Source organism: Polyodon spathula, chromosome 3 (genome assembly GCF_017654505.1).
Source record: "Polyodon spathula isolate WHYD16114869_AA chromosome 3, ASM1765450v1, whole genome shotgun sequence".
Lineage (NCBI taxonomy): Eukaryota > Metazoa > Chordata > Actinopteri > Acipenseriformes > Polyodontidae > Polyodon > Polyodon spathula.
The window spans coordinates 85,562,546-85,584,474 of NC_054536.1; the positions used below are offsets into that span (position 1 = coordinate 85,562,546).

At 39.5% G+C, this 21,929-nt stretch overlaps 1 protein-coding gene across 2 annotated transcripts in view; it reads left to right on the forward strand.

The window, feature by feature from the left end:
- The first annotated feature begins 14,548 nt into the window (after positions 1–14,548).
- Positions 14,549–21,929, forward strand: part of LOC121313550 (syndetin) — a 146,176-nt gene continuing 138,795 nt past the window's right edge. For both annotated transcript variants that reach the window (XM_041246230.1, XM_041246231.1), the window contains exon 1: positions 14,549–14,721. In XM_041246230.1, coding sequence (XP_041102164.1) covers positions 14,689–14,721 — 33 coding nt within the window. In that variant the 5' untranslated portion in view covers positions 14,549–14,688. The remainder of the gene's footprint in view (positions 14,722–21,929) is intronic.

A 21,929-nucleotide genomic window follows, 5' to 3' on the forward strand; every position in this document is an offset into this window, starting at 1 on the left:
TCTCTGTTTTGGCAAATGCACATTTCCTTAAGTTAGCTGTCAGCCGGGCTGCCCTTAGAGACTGAAGAACGACTATGACCCTAGCCAAATGCTCTCGCCAGGTGGAGCTGTAAATCAACATGTCATCAATATACGCTGCTGCATATTCATGATGTGGGCGTAAAACCTGGTCCATCAGTCTCTGAAAGGCAGCGGGCGCACCATGTAGCTCAAATGGCATGGTTTTAGAGTGAAACAGCCCTTCTGGTGTTGAAAATGTGGTTTTCTCTCTGGAGCTGCGGGTTAAAGGGATTTGCCAGTATCCCTTTATCAGGTCCAGAGTGGAAATAAATCTCGCTTTTCCCAGTCTGTCTAAAAGTTCATCGACCCGAGGCATAGGATATGCATCGAACTTAGCAATATCGTTTACCTTTCTGAAATCCACGCAGAAACAGTTGGTGCCATCTTTCTTGGCCACTATGACAATTGGACTGCACCACTCGCTCCTGGAAGGTTCAATCACACCAAGTTCGAGCATATCCCATACCTCTTTTCGAACGTCACTTCTTCGACCTTTCGAGATCCGGTACGGTCTCTCTCGCACTGTCACACCTGGTGGAGAGATAATGTCATATTCAACTAAATTTGTTCTGCCGGGCACGTCGGAAAAAACATTGCTGAACTCCTCAATAAGCTTATGCAGCTCTCTTGCTGATCCGGAACCAACTGTTCCTTTATTGAAATCATTGTTGTGCTATGAGTCTCTGGACAGGGGCCTAAATCATCCTCCATATTGCCTGGGGCTATAAATAAGACCTCCCTTGCCTGCTAGGGCTTTAACAAATTGACGTGGTAAATTTCACATTCATTATGGCGATCGGGCTGTCTAATTTCACTGTCATAATTCACTTTCCCTATAGCCTGAATCACTTCATATAGCCCCTGCCATTTAGCACATTGTTTTGATTCTGATGAGGGAAGTAGCAGCATTACCTTGTCCCCTGGTCGAAAGGTTCGAATCCGTACATTTTTGTTGTAATGCTGGTCCTGTCGGTGCTGAGCCGATCTGAGGTTGTCCTGGGCCAAACGACCGACCAAATCCAGGTGATCTCTTAGTAGGAGCACATGCTTCACTACAAGTTTCACGTTGTGGAGTACTGCCTGCTGACAAGTTTCCCGGGTGGACTCCGTGTTTTACACACAGCTGTTGATTCAGCAGTTGCTTGGCTGCGCAAGAACAGCACACGCTAAGAAGACTACATTCTTGGATGAGCCTTTGTGCTCCTCCCACCCCTCTCACAGCAGGTCGAGAATCCATATTTTGTACACCTGCTGTAACGTACTGGACAAAAAGTTGGTTCCGTGATCAGTCAATATCTCCTTGGGGATCCCTACTCTCACCATAATCTGCACTAGCTCAGTGGCTATTGCAGCGGCACTAGTGGACCTCAATGGAACTGCCTCTGGGTTTCGCATTGCATAATCCACCACTACTAATATATGTGTATACCCGGAGTCAGAAGGTAGCAAAGGGCCCACTATGTCCATTGCAATGCGCTCAAAAGGAGTGGAAATAATCGGCAGTGGGACCAAAGGGGCGGGGCGCACTCGACCCGACGCTACCCGCTGGCAGTCCGGGCATGTGGCTACATATCTCGACACATCAGTATGAAGACCTACCAAATAGAATCGAGTCGATATCTGTTCCCTCATTCTCGGCTCCGAGGTGCCCTGCAAAAGGGATATCATGCGCCAGCCTCATGACCTCGGTCCGACAAGATGGGGGAACCAACAATTGTGTTACAGGCTGTCCTGTGCCTGTGGCTGGGTTTACCCTATACAGTAATTGCCCCTTGATACTGAAATCTGGATATACTAGCGCCCCAGCACCATCAGCATCCTTACCTTTAATAGACCGGACCTGTCCCCATGCGTGCACTAGTGATGGGTCGTTATGTTGGCCCCACACTATGTCCGTGCTTGAGTACCACAGGTCCAGTACATTGAGAAGGGCTGAAATAACCTCTGCCCTAGCTGGCACAGTAACCTCGCCCTCTCGGTCACACTGCGTTCCCACTCCCTTCGACTGCCATTTGTTACCATCCCAGCACTTTCCCACCAGAACCAAACCTTGTCCCAAAGATGCTCCCTCCCATTTCGCAGTCCGTCTCTCCTTATTTGTTTTTCTGGGACAGAAAAGGGGGGAAAACATTTCAGTATGAAAAGGAAACACATCACCAATTCGTTCCCTTTTCTTTTTTTCTGCCATGTTTACACGTGTGGCTGAGAGTGCCATTATTTCCATTAATTGTTTGAATTTTGGCCAGTCTCGGCCCAAAATAACTGGGCGTGGCAACCTTTCCGCCACCCCTACTACGAGGTGATGTTTTATCAGTCCTACCGATAGATATACTTTTAGGGTGGGTTATGTCGCTGTGTCTCCATGGATACAGGAAATGGCCACCTGACCTTGTGGCCGCCATGACACACTACACAGGAGAACTGTCCTAATCAAGGTTTGCTCACACCCTGTGTCCACTAATGTGTGGGTATTCACATTCCCTAAAACAACATCAATCAGACAAGGCCCCTCCCGACAATTTTCCCCACGCTTACCAGTTTCAGGTGTCAAACTGCGCGCTGCCACGTCGCACTCCATGGCAGCGTGGCATGACCTGGCCAGATGCCCTGGCTGGTTACACCTAAAACAGATAGGAGGCCCTCAATTTTTTTTTCCTTTCAAAGCTCTCCTTCGGAGGCCCGTTCGGCCCCGGTGGGTAGCTTCGTACCCAAGCCGCCACCTAAGCAACTCTCCGCAGAGTGGGGGGGGTTCGTTTTTTATACACAAATGAAATAACCTTACTTGATTTGAAAAACGTCTTGAACGATACAAGCAAATTCCTACACTACTTAGTTTGATTGAATGAGAACTACATGAAAGCTGAACATGAATTTCAATAAACAAGTTTTTAATGAAAACAACTATTCTAGCTTACTTCACTAAAGTGAAAACTGTCTTCTGTTATTTTTAAACATCACTGCTTCTGATTGTACTACTGCTTAATAACAGGAACAGCATTTTATTCAGGGTTAGTGTCAAACTCAAATGCGTTCATACCTGCCTGTACCACTAACCCCACACAGGAACATTGCCTGCTAACTTCCCCTATTCAAAAAATATACAAAAACAATAATAACGGTCTGGTTCTCTCTTTCCTTTTTTCAATGAATAGAATTTAATAGAGAATAAAAACAAACCAAGCTAACAACTATCTAGCCTAAACAGGAATTTATTTATTTATTTTTTGCAGTCTCCACAAACCGCAGGTTCTGTTGCTTTCACAGCGCTGATAATGTTAGATATAGCTAGATCACTACAGCGCGGACCATGGGTCAAACCAATGTTTGTGTAGGGCGCATGTATCATTTTTTCTTTTTTTTCTTTTTTTTTTTTATCAATGTCGGCCTTCTGGAGTTATCTGAATGCCTTTCCACTTTTTAGTTAATTGTAATACTGATTTAAATGCCAAAACTAACTCAAAAAGCGCAACTTTTTTTGCAAAAAGGACTTGGGGAAGAAAATCTCTACAACTCCCGTTGTGACACAAGCAAGGTGTTTGAGTAGTTGTCCCAATGTGTTTATAAGTATTATTGTTATAGTTTAGTTTAGTTTGGCAAGGGCGATGTTTGCCACTTGTTTCTACCAGACTACATCCCATAGAATTGTATGTGTATCCTAGGTGCTTGGCCTCGGACAGCCATATGGCACACTTTCGTGAGGTCTAGTGTGGCCATATACCATGCTTTTTATAACCTGTCCATAAGCTCATCAACCTAGAACATAGTGTATGCATCAAACTTATATACTCTGTTTACCTTCTGAAAGTCATTGCAGAATCTTATAGTACCATAAGGTTTCGGCTCCAGCTCAAAAGGACTGGACCAGTCACTATTTGACTCTTCGATAGCTCCTAATTTACACATTTTCTTAACTTCTTGCTGTCTAGAATCAGGAATCCGGTAGGATTTTTTCACCCTTTTCCCCGGATGAGTTATGATGTCATGCTTGACCACATTGGTTCTGCCTGGACACTCTGAAAATACAACTTGGACACTCTGAAAATACAGCACAGTTTCGGCTAACAAACTCTCCAACCTGTTGTTGTCAGAGAACATTTCTTCTGCCACAATAAGTTTCCGGCTGTCTAATTTTATAATTTACTTCACCCACTCTTCCTAAAACTTTGTACGGGCCTTGCCATGTGGATATAAGTTTACTTTCCACAGTGGGAACCAATATTAACTCACGGTCCCCTGGCTGGCTATTTGCTATATGTGACCTGCTGTGCCTTTTGTGTCTGCCTCATGTGCTCCTTAACTAAAGGTGTGACTGGGGCTATGCAGACCTGCATCAATGCTACACGCTTAATTATCCTACGGTGTAGAGTGGACTCCTGTTCCCACTTCTCCTTAGGTATAGCTAGGCTTGCTACTATTCGATTTTTATTTTTTTGCCAAATTGATGATTAATATCGACATATATTTTTCAATTCAAGCAGAGCATGGGTAAAATCCACCTTTATGTTTACCCCCCCCCCCCCCCCCCCCCCCCCCCACCCCGTTTGGTCACAGCGAAGCTGTACCTTGTAAAGCTAAAGTTCCTACACAAATTAACAAATTGAAACAAATTAAAAAATAAACCGCAGAAAACACAGTATATGAAGTGTATTACACAGACTTTTATAGCATCCATTTACAAGTAAAAATAATATGCACAGAACAAAACATTAGACAGTTGATCAGAACTAACTTGAACTTATTATTCTGAGCTCCGCCCCTCTCCTGCTTCAACACATCTGTACTCAGAGTCACTGGAGGCAAGGCAGACGGGCCCGTTTTGTCCTGCCACGGAGACTTCAGCCGTCGATCAGGGTATTGTGCACAATACTCATTTTGTGTTTTCCTCATGCGTCCCATTTTCAAATCAAACAAGTAACTGTCGCCATATATACCTCTAATAGCAAAAGGTTACCGACACCTTAACCCGCTAATTTCAAAGTAGGCGCTTTTAATTAAACTGCACATTCGGTCTTATTGGTTGACAGTCATTTGTAAATGAATGAGAGCATTCTAGCGCTGCTTTAGCCAACGAGATCTGTCAGAACAGGATGAAATGAAGGTGAAAAAAAAAGTACACTAGCCTACTAACAGAATTCAGCCATTCAGAGTGGAACGGAGAAGGGACAGACAGCAAGTATAAAAACTACACAGACTAGAGATTATTTTTAAATTATTATTTTTGGTAAGAATAAAAAATAGTGGGTGGTTTTACAGACGTTTATTCTATATAAATGTATTTCAGTCAAACTAATTTATTGGGAATTTGACTTTTAACAAGCTCTACCAATTAAAATAAAAAAAAAGTAGCAAGCCTAGCTATATCCAACAGACCTTGGGGCTGTTGGCCGTACACTAATTCAAAAGGAGAGAAGCTTGTGGAGGCTTAACAACATAAGAACATAAGAAAGTTTACAAATGAGAGGAGGCCATTCGGCCCATCTTGCTCGTTTGGTTGTTAGTAGCTTATTGATCCCAGAATCTCATCAAGCAGCTTCTTGAAGGATCCCAGGGTGTCAGCTTCAACAACATTACTGGGGAGTTGATTCCAGACCCTCACAATTCTCTGTGTAAAAAAGTCCCTCCTATTTTCTGTTCTGAATGCCCCTTTGTCTAATCTCCATTTGTGACCCCTGGTCCTTGTTTCTTTTTTCAGGCTGAAAAAGTCCCTTGGGTCGACACTGTCAATACCTTTTAGAAGTTTGAATGCTTGAATTAGGTCGCCACGTAGTCTTCTTTGTTCAAGACTGAACAGATTCAATTCTTTTAGCCTGTCTGCATATGACATGCCTTTTAAGCCCGGAATAATTCTGGTCGCTCTTCTTTGTACTCTTTCTAGAGCAGCAATATATTTTTTATAGTGAGGTGACCAGAACTGCACACAATATTCAAGATGAGGTCTTACTAGTGCATTGTACAGTTTTAACATTACTTCCCTTGATTTAAATTCAACACTTTTCACAATGTATCCGAGCATCTTGTTAGCCTTTTCTATAGCTTCCCCACATTGTCTAGATAAAGACATTTCTGAGTCAACAAAAACTCCTAGGTCTTTTTCATAGATTCCTTCTCCAATTTCAGTATCTCCCATATGATATTTATAATGTACATTTTTATTTCCTGTGTGCAGTACCTTACACTTTTCTCTATTAAATGTCATTTGCCATGTGTCTGCCCAGTTCTGAATCTTGTCTAGATCATTTTGAATGACCTTTGCTGCTGCAACAGTGTTTGCCACTCCACATACCAGAATCTAAATCATTAATACAGAGGACCTAATACTGATCCCTGTGGTACACCACTGGTTAACACACTCCATTCTGAGGTTTTTCCTCTAATAAGTACTTTCTGTTTTCTACATGTTAACCACTCCCTAATCCATGTACATGTGTTTCCTTGAATCCCAACTGCGTTCAGTTTGAGAATTAATCTTTTGTGCGGGACTTTGTCAAACCATGTCATATGCTTTGCAATTATCCATTATCGATGTTGCATCCTCAAAAAAATCAAGCAAGTTAGTTAGACACGATCTCCCTTTCCTAAAACCATGTTGACTGTCTCCCAGGACCCTGTTACCATAAAGGTAATTTTCCATTTTGGATCTTATTATAGTTTCCATAAGTTTGCATATAATAGAAGTCAGGCTTACTGGTCTGTAGTTACCTGGTTCAGTTTTGGTTCCCTTTTTGTGGATCGGTATTACGTTTGCAATTTTCCAGTCTGTCGGTACCACCCCTGTGTCAAGAGACTGCTGCATGATCTTGGTTAGCGGTTTGTAAATTACTTCTTTCATTTCTTTGAGTACTACTGGGAGGATCTCATCCGGCCCAGGGGATTTGTTTATTTTAAGAGCTCCTAGTCCCTTTAACACTTCTGCCTCAGTTATGCTAAAGTTATTTAAAACTGGATAGGAACTGGATGACATGTGGGGCATGTTGTCAGTATCTTCCTTTGTAAAAACTTGTGAAAAGTAATCATTTAATATATTTGCTATTTTTTTCTTCCTCTACGATTTTGCCATTTGTATCTCTTAAACATTTAATCTCCTCTTTGAATGTTCTCTTGCTGTTGTAATATTGGAAAAACATTTTGGAATTGGTTTTAGCTCCCTTAGCAATGTTCATTTCTATTTCTCTCTTGGCCTTTCTAACCTCCTTTATGACTTGCGTTTGCAGTTCTGTGTACTCTTTCTGCGTACTTTCTTTTTGGTCCTTTTTTAATGCTCTGTAAAGTGTCTTTTTTCGCTGAATATATTTTTTAATTTATCTATTAAAACATTTTGGAAATTTAGTTTTACATTTAGATTTGTCTACTTTAGGGATGTAATTGTACATAGTTTGCTTTTCTAAAATTGTAAACCTTAGCTTTAGTCATTACTTTTGGGGTTTTAAAAAACACTTCAAATGAGACCATGTTGTGGTCTGAGTTTGCCAGTGGTTCTCTGACCTCTGTTTTAGTTATTCTATCTTCGTTATTTGAAAAGACTAAATCAAGGCATGCCTCCCCTCTAGTCGGTGCCTTGACAAATTGTGTTAGGAAGCAGTCATTTGTCATTTCCACCATTTCTATTTCATCCTTTGCGTTACCCACTGGGTTTTCCCATTTTATTTGGGGGAAGTTGAAATCCCCCATTAGTATGGCTTCTCCTTTGCTACACGCATTTCTAATGTCATTGTATAACAGATTATTGTGCTCACCGTCTGAATCTGGCGGTCTATAGCATGCTCCTACTATTATGCCCTTTGAATTTTTGTCCGTTATTCTGACCCATATTGATTCGGTTTTATTTTCTTTGTCCAGGTTTAACACCTGGGCTTCAAGACTGTTTCTTATGTATAGCGCTACCCCTCCTCCTCTTCTGTCCTGCCTGTCTTTCCTATACAGTGTATACCCACAAATATTATATTCGTCCCCATCACTCTCAGACAACCAAGTTTCTGTAACACCTATCACATCATAGTTACCTGTTAGTGCAGTAGCTTCAAGTTCTAGAATTTTGTTTCTGATACTTCTACTTGGAGGACCTCTCTGATGACAAACATCTAGAACCACCACAGGAGTCATTTTGATGGTTTGAGGTTTTCAAATTTTAATTAATCTGCATGTCTGAAAGTTATGCGGTTGTCCGTTTATAACTTTTCCTACATACATGTATTAAATACCCTGATGGCATTTGAAAGGCAGGTTCACAGAAATAAAGAAGTTATAATCCCTTCCACCTAGAACCGCCAAAGTCATCATTTTGACTGCCTTTTACAATACATGTTTTTATTTTGAATATAACCTACAATATTATATTTTACTTTTACATACAAGCCTGTTGTTATCTCTATTGGACCTGACAGTCATCAAATCCTTTGTTTTGTGCAAGAAATGCACCAGGGAACATATAAGTAGGAGAGATTTAATTTTAAAGCTAGCCACAGTGGTTTGGCAAAAACATTTTGATCAGAAAACTGCAAAGCTGCGGGCTGCAGCAGCTCAATCTGGATTCTGTGCTGCGCAGAGTGACACATGTGCAAGAGAAAACATATGCTACTTTCATTTTAAATTAAAAATGACTTTTGTTTTTACAGTTTCGTACATACACCTGTTTACACTTGTTTATAAGCTAGTTTCTTTTTAAATGTTTATTTTATTATAATTTTGCAATTTTAAGTAGTGCTTTATATGTGGTAAGTTACAAAATAAACCCTTTTAAGCTTAATTGTTCATTTAAATACAATGTTTCAGCTGTGCAGATGTTTGATATGATGTGTATGAATAAAACTTTTGAGTTTTATCCAATAGTTTGTCTTTCATTTGAATACTGATGTTTAAAATGTAAACGTCTTAATGACTGCTGGCGGCGGTTTTAGGTATGTGTATAACCGCAGCGGTTCTAGTGTTAAAGAGTTCCACTAGACCATCGGTCTGTGGGTGGTATACTGATGTCCTCAAGTGACTAATTTGCAACACCCTAGACAACTCTTGGGTGACCCGAGACATAAAAGGGGTGTTAAAAAAAATCTCTTTCGGGATACCAACCCGACTGGACACATACACTATCTCTCTCTATACTTTTAGCTGTGGTATTACAAAGTTGTACAGCCTCTGCATACCATGTGGCATAATCCATAATTACCTAAATGTGCTGGTGTCACCAGATTCATACCTATTCTCTCAAAGGGGACCGCTATAATTGGTAGTGACACAAAGGAACTACAATAGACTTTGATTGGAGCTGTGCGCTGACACTTTGGGTAGCCCGTGCAGTGATGGATAACATCACCATACACTTCAGACCAATAAAATCTTTTAAATATTCACTTCCTAGTTTTGTCCACACCCAAATGCCCACTGAATAAGTGCCCATTAGCTAAATCTAATACAACCCATTGATGTGGTTGAGGTATTACAAGCTGCTCGACAATATCCTCTCCCTGTTTCTCTATACGATATAATAAATTCTGTTTCATAGCAAAGTGTGGGTATGTTAGTGGCAAAGTGTCATCTACCAGCTTCCCATCTAACACTTTTATATTCTCCCTAGCATGTTTTAATGTTAAGAGTTGTACCTGGGCACTCCCAAGATTCCCAGGATTTACACCCAACTCCTGTATTTCTGTGCTCCCTACAGCAGAGCTACTGTCAATGGATGGTCCCTTCACTTACCATTTTATTTTCTTTACCATTATCAGCACAACACTCAGATTCAGAAAAAGGAAATAAATTAGTGGCCTTGTTACCTTGAGGCTTCTCACCACCTATAATTTTGGTCGTGAGCATGTAATAAAGTCAGTACAGTACACACACTAAACTGGTTATATACTTCAGTCTCTACTGCATTGCATTGCATAGGTTCCTCCTCATTTGGGCAATTTGCTGCCACATGTCCCAGTTCATAACATCCATAACATCTATATATTGACAGTGGAGTACCTTTTATGGAAGTCCGCTCTCTCACTGGCTTAGAGAAATGACCATTCACCTTTAGAGAGGGTTTTTCCAAGTCCCTTTGCAGCACCCTGCCGCTCTTCCATCCTCCTTTCCCCAGGAACAGTCTTACTGTTTCTAATGCTGAAGCGGATTTCTGTGTTTGGGGAATGTTGTGAACAGTCCTCCTTCTGGCCGGGGTCCTGAGATGTATTCCAAACTAGTTCCATGGCGGCAACGTGGCGCTCCATGAGTGTAGCTAAGGCATTTGCGCTGACAAGGTCCCCTTGCCCAATCCATCTGCGAAATCCAGACAGCAGTCCCTTCAGGAAATGCTCCACGATGACACGTTTGAAAATCTGTGCAGGAGTGCTAGTCTCAGGCTGAAGCCACTTACATTCTAGGTGCACTAGGTCAAACATTTGAGAACATGATGCTTTCTGCACGCTGTACATCCACTGATCGTTCGTTGCGCTTGGACTGACTGGGTGATCCCGAGGCATGCCAAGATTTCAACCATTAATTTAACAGAATCTTTGGCATCCTCTAGTTTCAGGTCAAAGTAAGGAATCTGTGCATCTCTGGTCAGGAATGGAGCCAGTAGTCCCGCCCACCTCATTTGGCCATTCTTCCCTCTTGGTGGTAGCTCAGACATGAGCAGGTGCCCTCACTGGCTTTCCTTTAGCAGTGTCTGCAGACACACCCCACGCTAATACCAACAACCAAGGACTGTTTGAACTGATCTTTTATACCAGCCTTTTCTAGTTAATTGTAACAAGCTATACAATTAGCTAATTTGTTATACCTAATTGTTCACATTAGACAATTGCCTTCTGGGAGATGTAGATTTCTGTCCCTCTGAACTATTAACTGAACTACATCTCTTCGTCACCACTGCACCTGCAATGTTACAAGGGGTATATGCTCCTAGCGATATGGGGACCAATATATCTCCCCTCTGCTGCTTTACCACAATATTTATTATCAGATTGTTCATTTCAAAACCAGTGTGAGAGTTATGGGAAACTGTGAAGCAACGAGTAAGAATTTTACAGGAGATGCAATCTAGAGTTGCACTTTTTTTTTCTCTATACTTGTAAAATATATTTATGTATATGTGTATGTTCTAAATAAACATGTGCAAGAAGAAATTATTATTTTTTTTTTTTTACAAAAAAACTTATAATAGGAAAACACCCTGAAGCTTTTGGGAGGTATTTCCAATAAGTAGCTCACGCAGTCCCGACATTAACACTTTATTGCCCTTACTAGAAAACATCAGACAATACTGAGGTCATTCTCTCTGAGGTAATTTATTTGTGCTCCAGCTGCAAAGGCTTACAAAGGTGACTGTGCCTAATTCTAATGGTAGTATCTCTCATGTCCTGCTTTTCTAGAACATTCAAGAACATTTGGAATGCCCAATTATTCAATCCGGCTCACCGCTACAACTCCCGCACTAACTCGGGAGAGATAAAGACAAACACTCGCATCCTCCAAAATGTATGCCGTCAGCCATCTACTTTTTTTCACCCTGCAAGCCCGTTGTGAAGCCATTACAGAACTACAGCGTCGGAGGACCATGCAGTTCTGAATTGCACACAAGCAGGTCTGCAGGCACCTGGCCAGCCACAGGGCTCGCTGATGCAAGGTGAGCCAAGTACTCCCCAGCCGATCTAAACCCTCCTGGCCGGGGCAGCAATTGTTCAATTGTGCGCCTTGGAAAGCTATAGGGCGCATACTGCTCTCCGAGGGGAGTGCATTTACTGGATGTGCCACTCGGGAGCCCGCGACTTTCTATAATGTCCATTTTATTTAAAGCTAGAGGGCAAACTTGAAGGCAGGTCTAACAGGATCTAGAGCAATGATAAAATGAAATAGGAAGAGTTGACCAGATGCAGGCTAATACATCTTTGAATGCACTTTCAGCCTTAATGTACCTTTACATTTCACTAAACAGCAGATAAAGTATCTTACTATAATACAGTGGCACACAATGTAATTCAGTTATTTCCTATTTACCCAGAAGAATCAAGCTAAAGACACATTTAACCGCAGTGCCTTCTGTTTATCCAGAGCACGATAAAGCAAAAGTGGGGGAACTACTCCCCCTAGTGGACAAATAGCCTACAATGCTATTACGCCAATAAATGCATTGAAGTCCTAAGCATTTAGTGGCTTACAATGCTTTATGAATACAACTGCACCACAGAAGTATTTTATCCAAATTATTAATTACCAGGGTTACTATTTATATTTTGCAATCAAAGTAGAGCAAGTTTTTTGGGCTAAACTGTGTAAGTGAATTGCACGATGAATGAAAGAATACATGTATGAACAATTTTAGTTTATTTTTACATATAAATACACATCAGCTGGAGCTGGGGTGGCTGGTGCTCATCTTTTTAAGTCACATGTTCACTAGACCACCATATACACCAAATAAAGCAGGGACAGGTCTGGTGTGCTGGATACCCTTATTAAAGTTTCCCATATGAAGAGCATAACAGAGTGTAATAGAGCATAGTGAAAGCATGGCAGAGCATTGTAAAACCCAGAGACAGGTAACTTCTGGGGGCTAAAATGTAACTGTCTCACCTAATATGTCCCCCTTAGTCATTCTGTATTGATAGCTTTTAAATAAATAGTATTTGGGTCCCACACTGTAAATATTTTGCTTTAATGTTATGTTTTTGAATGCATTTCTCAATACATGGAGGGTAAGATAAAAAAAAAAAAAAGTTCTTATCATCAATGTTTACCGAACATGCCAAGTTATGTAAACGTAACTGCTGAACTAAACATTGTTTATTGTTTATATACAGTACACACTTGCTAGTATTATGACAAAAATATGACAAAAGATAGCCCTTCTAGTTCTGATGCTTGCTATTCCCAATCTTCTGTCAGAACTCTGAGCCAGCAGCCAGGCCAGTGAGTGAGCCATGTGAGAAGTATTGCACCGTGTAACAATTTTTTTTTTTTTTTTTGTTCCTGGGTAGTAAGTGTTATTTCCTAATTGCTTATGCCTCAAAAGTATAGAAAATGGCTATTATTCCCCACAAACTTTGCTTTTGTGACCAGGACAGTGCTATTTTGAAATTTACCTACTTTCCAGAACATTCCAGATAGATTCAGTGCTGAGTAAACTTGGAGTAACTTCTAGAACTTTCTAGAACTTTCCAGTAATATAAATAGTAGTATAAATACAGGGGCCTTAAGCCCACCAGTTCAGTTTAGTTCCAGCTGCCTAAATGGATACATATCTGCATTTTTCTGAGATGGCATCAAGAGGCTGCAATGGTGGCATTCCTGATGGGTCTCCAAGGCGGTTTTACCAAGTTTCCCTGCTATCTGTGCCTCTGGGACAGCAGGGACACCAAGGCGCACTACCACAGGCAGGACTGGCCACAGCGGACCGAGTTCTCTGTGGGGAGGAAAGACGTCAAGTGGGAGCCACTGGTGGACCTCCGGAAGGTGCTGATGCCACCACTGCACATCAAATTGGGCCTTATGAAACAATTTGTCAGAGTTCTAGATAAGGAGTCGGCAGCCTTCAAGTACCTTCAAGACTTCTTCCCTAAGTTGTTTGAGGCAAAGGTCAAAGCCGGTGTCTTCGTCAGACCACAGATAAAGAAGATCCTGGAGTGCAATGAATTCCCCAAGAAGCTCACTAGTAAGGAGAAAGCGGCTTGGAACAGCTTTGTCGCAGTGGTTCGGGGCTTCCTGGGCAATCACAAGGCCGAAAACTATGTGGAGCTGGTTGAGACTCTGCTGAAGAACTACAGCACAATGGGCTGTAGGATGTCCCTCAAAGTCCATATCCTTGATGCTCGTCTTGATAAATTCAAGGAGAACATGGGAGCGTACTCGGAGGAGCAAGGCGAGCGCTTCCACCAGGATATACTGGACTTTGAACGTTGCTACCAAGGAAAGTATAACGAGAACATGATGGGAGACTACATTTGGAGGCTGATTCGTGAAAGTGATTTACAGTATAATTGTAAATGCCGAAAAACTACTCACGTCTAAATCTTTTGTAGTCATTTTTGTATTACTTTAGTATAAATACATGTTAATTTGGATTCATATGTTGTTTTTTTCTGACTTTATGTGAATGAAAAGACAGTTTTCTCATTGGAAACAGGTAAATTTCAAAATATCACTGTCCTGGTCACAAAAGCAAAGTTTGTGGGGAATAATAGCTATTTTCTATACTTTTGAGGCATAAGCAATTAGGAAATAACACTTACTACCCAGGAACAAAAATTGTGTTACATAGTGTTGTCATTAACTTAAGTAAACGATCCATACCAAATTTGAGAGCATTAACTAAACACAGCTTAATACAACCTAGTTTACCTTATGTACTTTAAGAAAACAAGCCAGTGCATTAGCAATGAGTAACAACATCTCCCACTTTCCTCACTTTCAGACAGCGAGGAAAATGGGAGATGTAGTTACTCATTGTAATGATTAAAAAAACAGGAAACATATCACATTAAAACTACAACTCCCAGAAAACCGTGCGATAAGACCCGTCCACGTGACACGGAAATCAACATGGCTTCTCTGTATCATCTCTTGTGCTGCAGAACCTGAAATTGTCCAAAGACAGCAATGAACATGACTTTGAATTAAATTGAATTTGATACATTTAACAACTACGAAGACACAATGCAGAAGATAAAGTCACTCATGACCCGACAGGTAGGGGACCATGATTGAGCACGTTAGATAAACATAGACAAACTGCTCTTGCACAGGTGTGTTCATGGCCGGTTACTGTACAACTGCGCCCATTTTTCATCAGTGTAGCTTCTAAATTAGTGTTAGGAGATTACTGAGTCTGATTTATTATTACGGTTTATATCTTGTTTACAGGTCTTACTTATGATTTGTGGGTCAACTATTAATTATGATGGGGAAAAGCACATAGTTATCCCACACTAGTAAATGCGATTGCGTAGATATTAAAACAGCGTATGTATGTCTTGTGGAGTAACATTACATCTGGGTCTAAAGTTGGTTTTGTCCGTGTTACAAGTACTGCACTTCGAGATTTTTTTAATTGTCTTTTTATATGGGGTAACATTGTATAAATCATAAATTCCAACAAGGCCTACAGGTCAGTATGGTTAGTTGAATACCTAAGTATACATTGACATTCAAGACTGTACGTTAAAACAAAAAACAAAAAAACAAACGGGGTTTATGGGAAAGTCGGTATTTTACCAATATACGCAAATGTGTGAGTGGCTGAGAGGATGTGACAGTTTATTTGACTCTTGGTACAGGTATATACATCCAAGTATTCTGTGCAAAAAAATAAATACATTCACCTGTGCTCGAATAAAAACCATACACAAATACATGAGGTGCAAATACAACAACACATGTGTTTAAATGGTTGTAATATAATATTTTATATGTACATTAAATATATTAAATCCTGTTTATAACTATTTCCCTTTAATTGTAATAAGTTATCTTACCCTGCTGATTTGAAGGTAAAACAGTGTGAAAATAAATAAAAATAAAAAATACGCACAATACAGTGGAATTATTGCCCGTTAACACAACATATTTATTCAAGATGATACTAATGAACAGGGAAATACCGTATCTACTGACAAGTAAAGCTAACGTCTGCCAAAGGTTAGGGTTAGGATTAATATGTGTATGAATTTGTGTCACAAATTATACAATCTGTTTTGCATAATTTAAGCCAGCCTGGGAAGCATAACCAATAAAAAATGACTTGTATTGTCATTATATAGCCATAGCCATACCTTTAAATACTAATGAATACAATCTTAATAAGACTATAGTACAGGGGTGGCCAAACTTCCTGACCCAATGAGCTGCATACCAAAATGTTCATATGGTCTAGAGTCGCAAGACACGTGCTGTAAAACGTGAAATGTTTGTGAGAGAAAGACATTTGAAATACTAGCATTGTTGTGCAGTACAGTAGTTGCTAGGCTATATCTTATATCTTATCTATATCAAAACACACAAGAACAAGGGGTAGCCAGCCTGTGTAATCAGGGCCGGATTAACGCAGGGCCTTTGGGGGCTGCAGCCCAGGGCCTCAGATTTTGAGTATATTCTAAATTCTAAAGTATAATTTAGAATAAAATATCTAAAATATCTAAAATGCATAAGCAGCATGTGAATGTATGGATTGGAACAACAGGGCTGTTTTACTAAGCCGTATCATGTTGGAGGACCAGCTAATCATATGACTTGACCTGCGATCAAGTCACGTGCCACTTTTATCAGTTGTGCCGCTACACGAACGTGACGCAGATCCAAACCGGTATAAATATCTGACAGAGCAGCACATAGAAAGTATGAGCGCGGTGCTAGAAAGCGCAACAACTAAAATGTCATGACGAGGAAGATGTGTTATACAAAACACCAATGCTGACACTCTATTTTAATAAAATACCAATATATGTATGTGAAGGTACCAGTACTTCAGAAAATACACTGGAGAAAAATCAACAGGTGGAAATGACCTAGGCTGATAATGGATTACAGTGGGGCAGTCTCCATGGAAAAATAAAAAAAAATCATGTCATCTTTTTCTCACTGGTAGTACTCGTTTCCAATGCAAATAACCTAATTAATATTAAAGTACGTGAGGGTCTATTTAATGTATGTGCCAGAGTTCCAGTTTAGCCTTGCACAACTTATCATACAGCATTCTTAAACCGGGTTTCCATGAAGTTTTAAAACACAGCCTGCCTCATCTGGGCCAAAAAAACCCATCAAAACAAACAAACAAAAAAAAAAAAAACAGACGCGTAGTAGCGTTTACAATAATAAAAACAACAGCATTCCATAATAAAATGCTGTGTACTGTCCTTGTGTTATTGGCTGAACATTTTTGACTGAATATCTAGTATCACTAACCTAAATACACATACATATACTATGGGCTCTTCATCAAAGTGTCGGTTTCAAAAATCGCTATTTTATGAACAGGTCAAGAACGGTTTAAGAACTGTTTGTGATTCATCAAATGTGGATTGATGTCATGGCATGTCAAATAGTGACTTTTTTCCACAATCTGACAAAACCTAAAAAAAAGACAGTTTCCTAATTTGCATATCATTGCCTATGCCAGTGGGAAAAGGGAAGCGATTCATCAATCATTTTTGTTCAAAGAAGGACTGTTTTTTTTCTGTCCGAGTTAACACCACGTTGTAGCACGGACCAAACATGGACGGGGCTGCGGTGTTGGCAGAAAATACCAGTGCAAATGCATTTACAATTGGAACCCTCGCAGCATATGACCTTATAGAACACGAGGCTGCTATACCACAGGATCACCAAGGTCAGCAAAGGCAAATCCGTCCGGGAATTTTTAAGCAAATAATTTATTTCATTAACATGCCCAATGATGAGGTTAAAAAAAGATTCAGGCTGGATAAAGCTGCAATATTTGACCTGTGTAAGGAACTGAAGGGAGATCTGGAAAGCCAGACCACTAGATCTCGTGCCATACCAGTGCACATTAAAGTCAAATGGCGCTGGGATTTTACGCTACTGGATCGTTGCAGAGACCAAGAGGGAATCTGTATGGAGTGAGCCAGCCAACAATGTCACGCGTGCTTCATCAAGTGATAGAAGCTTTGGTGAGACAGGCAGGCAATAACATTTCATTCCCGAGAACACAGCAACGGCAGCTACAAAACAAGGAAACTTTTTTTTTTATCATTGGATCGTTCCCTTCAATATTGGGGGCATTAGACTGCACAGATGTGCCATTACGTAAACCGACTGAGGGCTCCGCAGTTTATGTCAATTGCAAGGGTGTCTCGTCAATTAACGTGCCGGTAGTTTGGGAAGCCACTTTCAGTATCATCAGTGTTTGTGCCAATTTCCCAGGATCATGCCACAATTCTTATATCCTGAGCCAGTCCAGCATCTATAGACTTTTTGAGGGAGACAGACCTCCTGATGGTGTTTTACTGGATAGGTAAAATTATTTCCTTAGATATGTATAGAGTTGTAGTTGGAAGTATGCACACCCTCTATTTGCAACAATGGTAGGACAATAGTGTTCAACACACTTAAAAGACATGTTATTGTTGTGTAAGTAGTTTAACAGGGAACAACTTACACTTCATACAATGCTAAATGACTTTTGAAAAATAGTACATGAATACTGAAGACAACTACTGTATAGACACAGACACAAGAGTTTCATAAGGGAAAACAAATGTTAGTGATTCTGATGTGTTTTCTTTTCTGAAAAATCACACCAATTTAACAGGAAACGGGCAGTAATAACATCTACCCTGACTCAAATTAAACATTTAACAGTCTTCAAAGACACACGCTGGATACAGCAAAATAGTGAATCTGTAATATTTGCGGTTCGGTGACCATTAGCATCATAATTTAACCTTGCAGATTGTTGCAGCAAACTTTACCAGTATTGATGTCTCTTGCAATGGGTTAATGCTTCACTATTGGTTTAGTGCGTCTTTTTCGCCTTAATCCACAATTCGTGAATCGACTTTGCTCCCTTTTTCTTCGGATTGTCCTGTCAAGTTTGATGAATTGCTCATGATTTCAGGAAAAGGTGTAAACAACGAATTGTTGGAAAAGATTTCTTAAAAAGTTCTAAACACGACACTTTGATGAATAGAGCCCACTGTACAAAGTTTTCCTACAGAACCGTAACTTCAGCAAATGATCAAACTGAGCTAAAATACCAACATTTAGGTTAGTGATATAAAACGATCCAGTCAAAATGTTTAGTACAGTAAATGTTTTAAGTATCTGTAGTACGATAGGCATCCTACACTCCTGCATTTCCCATAAAGACATTCTTATAATAATAACAACAGCAACAATAAGAATTACGTGAATCCAAATTCCAAAGGGACGGTGCAAATTCGTGAAACTAACAGTTTTATTTTCTTTTTCATGTTTGTATATTTTTAAACCAAATCTTGCTCAGTGAATTAGGCTCAAGTCTGATATTGTCAGTGGCCCGCAGCAATAACACAGCGATGATAATTTAATATATATTTTGGTATAAACATCACTTTTTTTCTCCCTTGGTAAGGTACCCATGATAGATGCTGCTTAAGGCTAGTGTACAATTAATTGCATCTTATTGCTAAGGGACAGAAAAGTCTAGGCTAAAGCAATCAGAAAGATAACAAAAGGTAAGTAATGGGCTTCTGTATTTATTTACGTATGTATTGCAATGGGTATTTTCATTTTCATTTCTAGTAGTTTCAGTATTTTATAACCTTGCTTATAAAATAATTTAACTATAAAGCGGTTTTTAAATGGTAAATGGTAATAATGTAAAATGTTGAATAATGGTGTCATGTAAAAAAATGAAACACTAAGCCCCTTGTACTGTATGCATATTTATTACCTATTTGATCAAAGAAGCTTGCCAATAGGATTACTTGGCATGGCCTTCAGTTATAGAGGAAAGTTGCGCGAGGTTACGTGACAAACATGATTTTCTCTGCTAAAAGCTTATAAATATAATCTTCGATTTCCGGATATGTTTCCATGCAAAGAAACGCAGGGCTCTAAATTTTACTTGGGATGAGGGTTTTGATTGCAGAAAAATCTACAATAAAGTCTAGTTAACAACAATAAATAAATACCACTAAAAAATAAATGAAGCAATACTTATTCAGTTTCAGTCATAAACACCATTTTATTTTAATTAGGAATGCCAACACACAACAATATCTCACAGGTTAAAGTAAAGCTAAAAATAATAACAGTACTGTGATATGTTTGTGCCTCTGGTGTGAAAGTGTTTACAGTAATATAATTTTGTACATTAGACTCCAAACTTGTATTTTTCGAGTTACATTACATGAGCAGCAGGATCATCTCGCCGTGTAATACAATAACATGACAGAATCAACACAGAATACTTAGTATCTTATTACTCAGTAAAGTTTCAAATATCAGTAATCATAATCACCAACACTAACTTGTGAATGTGTCACACTCCATCTCCATGCTGTCCCATACATAACTCTAACCACCTCGAAGGTGGGGCTAGATCTAGACGTTACACTAATGGATCATTATGGTTCACTATAGAATACGCTGTATATAGTAAGACCTACATGTCCAGAAATATTTGTGCAATACAAAACTTAAAATCTAAAGCACAACAATAATAAATGTGCATCATTTTGTCTTTTTTCTTTTTGCATGGTTTGTTCAGATCTTGCAAACTAACTCTTTTCTTTTTCTTACTGACAGATAGGAAAGGTCCCCCCCCCCCCCCGAGTCCTAAATATTAGGAAAGAAACTTAGGAAATGACTAAGTTAGGAACGATCTGTCACGTGCTCTTTCCTATCTTAAACTGAGATAGGAAAATAAGTTAGGAGAGCGTTTTCTGTAATATCAACTCACCCAAACTTGTCGTTAGGACATTCTTTCTCTGAAGATAAGACAAGAATGTCAGTTAGGATGCTTTTGTAATTCCTACCTGCTATCCCTTTGTTATTGAGGATCACCTCTCCTTTAAACAGTAGGTTGTATCATCATCATACCAAGACAGTAACTACTGTCATTCTGCAGATGGGCCGATGCAGACAAACAAGCCACAGTCCCTCGGTGCACCGAGGGGGGCTAATACAGTGATTTAACCTCTGAACTACCCCAGTTTCTTATTCAATTTGTGTTACATTTGCAGAATGCAAATAAGAACCTGGAATACAGATAAGAAGCCAACTTCAGCATCGTTGTGCTTCTGGGTTCTGCATCTGGAAAATGAATACTCTACTGAGTAGTACAGTAAGGTGTTTGCACATGCGCACAGTTTGAAATATTTAAATAATAATTAAAATAATACTAGTAAGAATAACAACAGTAACAATATAACACACACACACACAAACAAGTGTACATTTATTAGGCTTCCAAGCCAAAGGCTGTGAAGCCAATTGTTATTGTTAGGGTTTTTTTAAATTTTTATTATTATTATTACACCGTGTAACAAATGTATTTATTTTTTTGTTCCTGGGTAGTAAGTGTTATTTCCTAATTGTTTATGCCTCAAAAGTATAGAAAATGGCTATTATTCCCCAGAAACTTTGCTTTTGTGACCAGGACAGTGATATTTCAAAATATCACTATTTCCAATGGGAAAACAGGCAAATGTGTGTCTTTTCGTTCACATAAAGTCAGAAAAAAAACAATATTATTTACAGTATAATCGTAAATCTCGAAAAACTACTCACTTCTAAATCTTTTGTAGTCATTTTTGTATTACTTTAGTATAAATACATGTTAATTTGGATTCATATGTTGTTTTTTTCTGACTTTATGTGAACGAAAAGACACACATTTGCCCGTTTTTCCCATTGGAAATAGTGATATTTTGAAATATCACTGTCCTGGTCACAAAAGCAAAGTTTGTGGGGAATAATAGCCATTTTCTATACTTTTGAGGCATAAACAATTAGGAAATAACACTTACTACCCAGGAACAAAAATTGTGTAACATAGTATTATTTATGTATGTATGTATTTATTTATTTATTTTCTTTCCAAAACTTTAAACTGCTGCTGCTTCGAAGCTGTGTGACTGATCAGGTTCTGACTTGGCAGCTAACAAGCTGGATGCTTTGGCTGTCTGATGCTGATAAAATTTTGCTTCGTCCTTGCAATTGGCGCTGTGATGCATTTTTTGATAAAACCTTTCGAAATCATCTTCTTGGGTACTGGTGAAGCAATTAGTCTGAAACTTGGCATATATCAACAGCATCCAAACCCGCATCAAGTTTGCGTACCAGAGCTGCTGTGATAAATTTTAATGTCAAAATGGCTGCCACAAATCTTATCGACTTTTAAAAAATTGTGTTGACTGGAAACAAAAATGGCCGTTTGACACATTTGCTCAATGCCA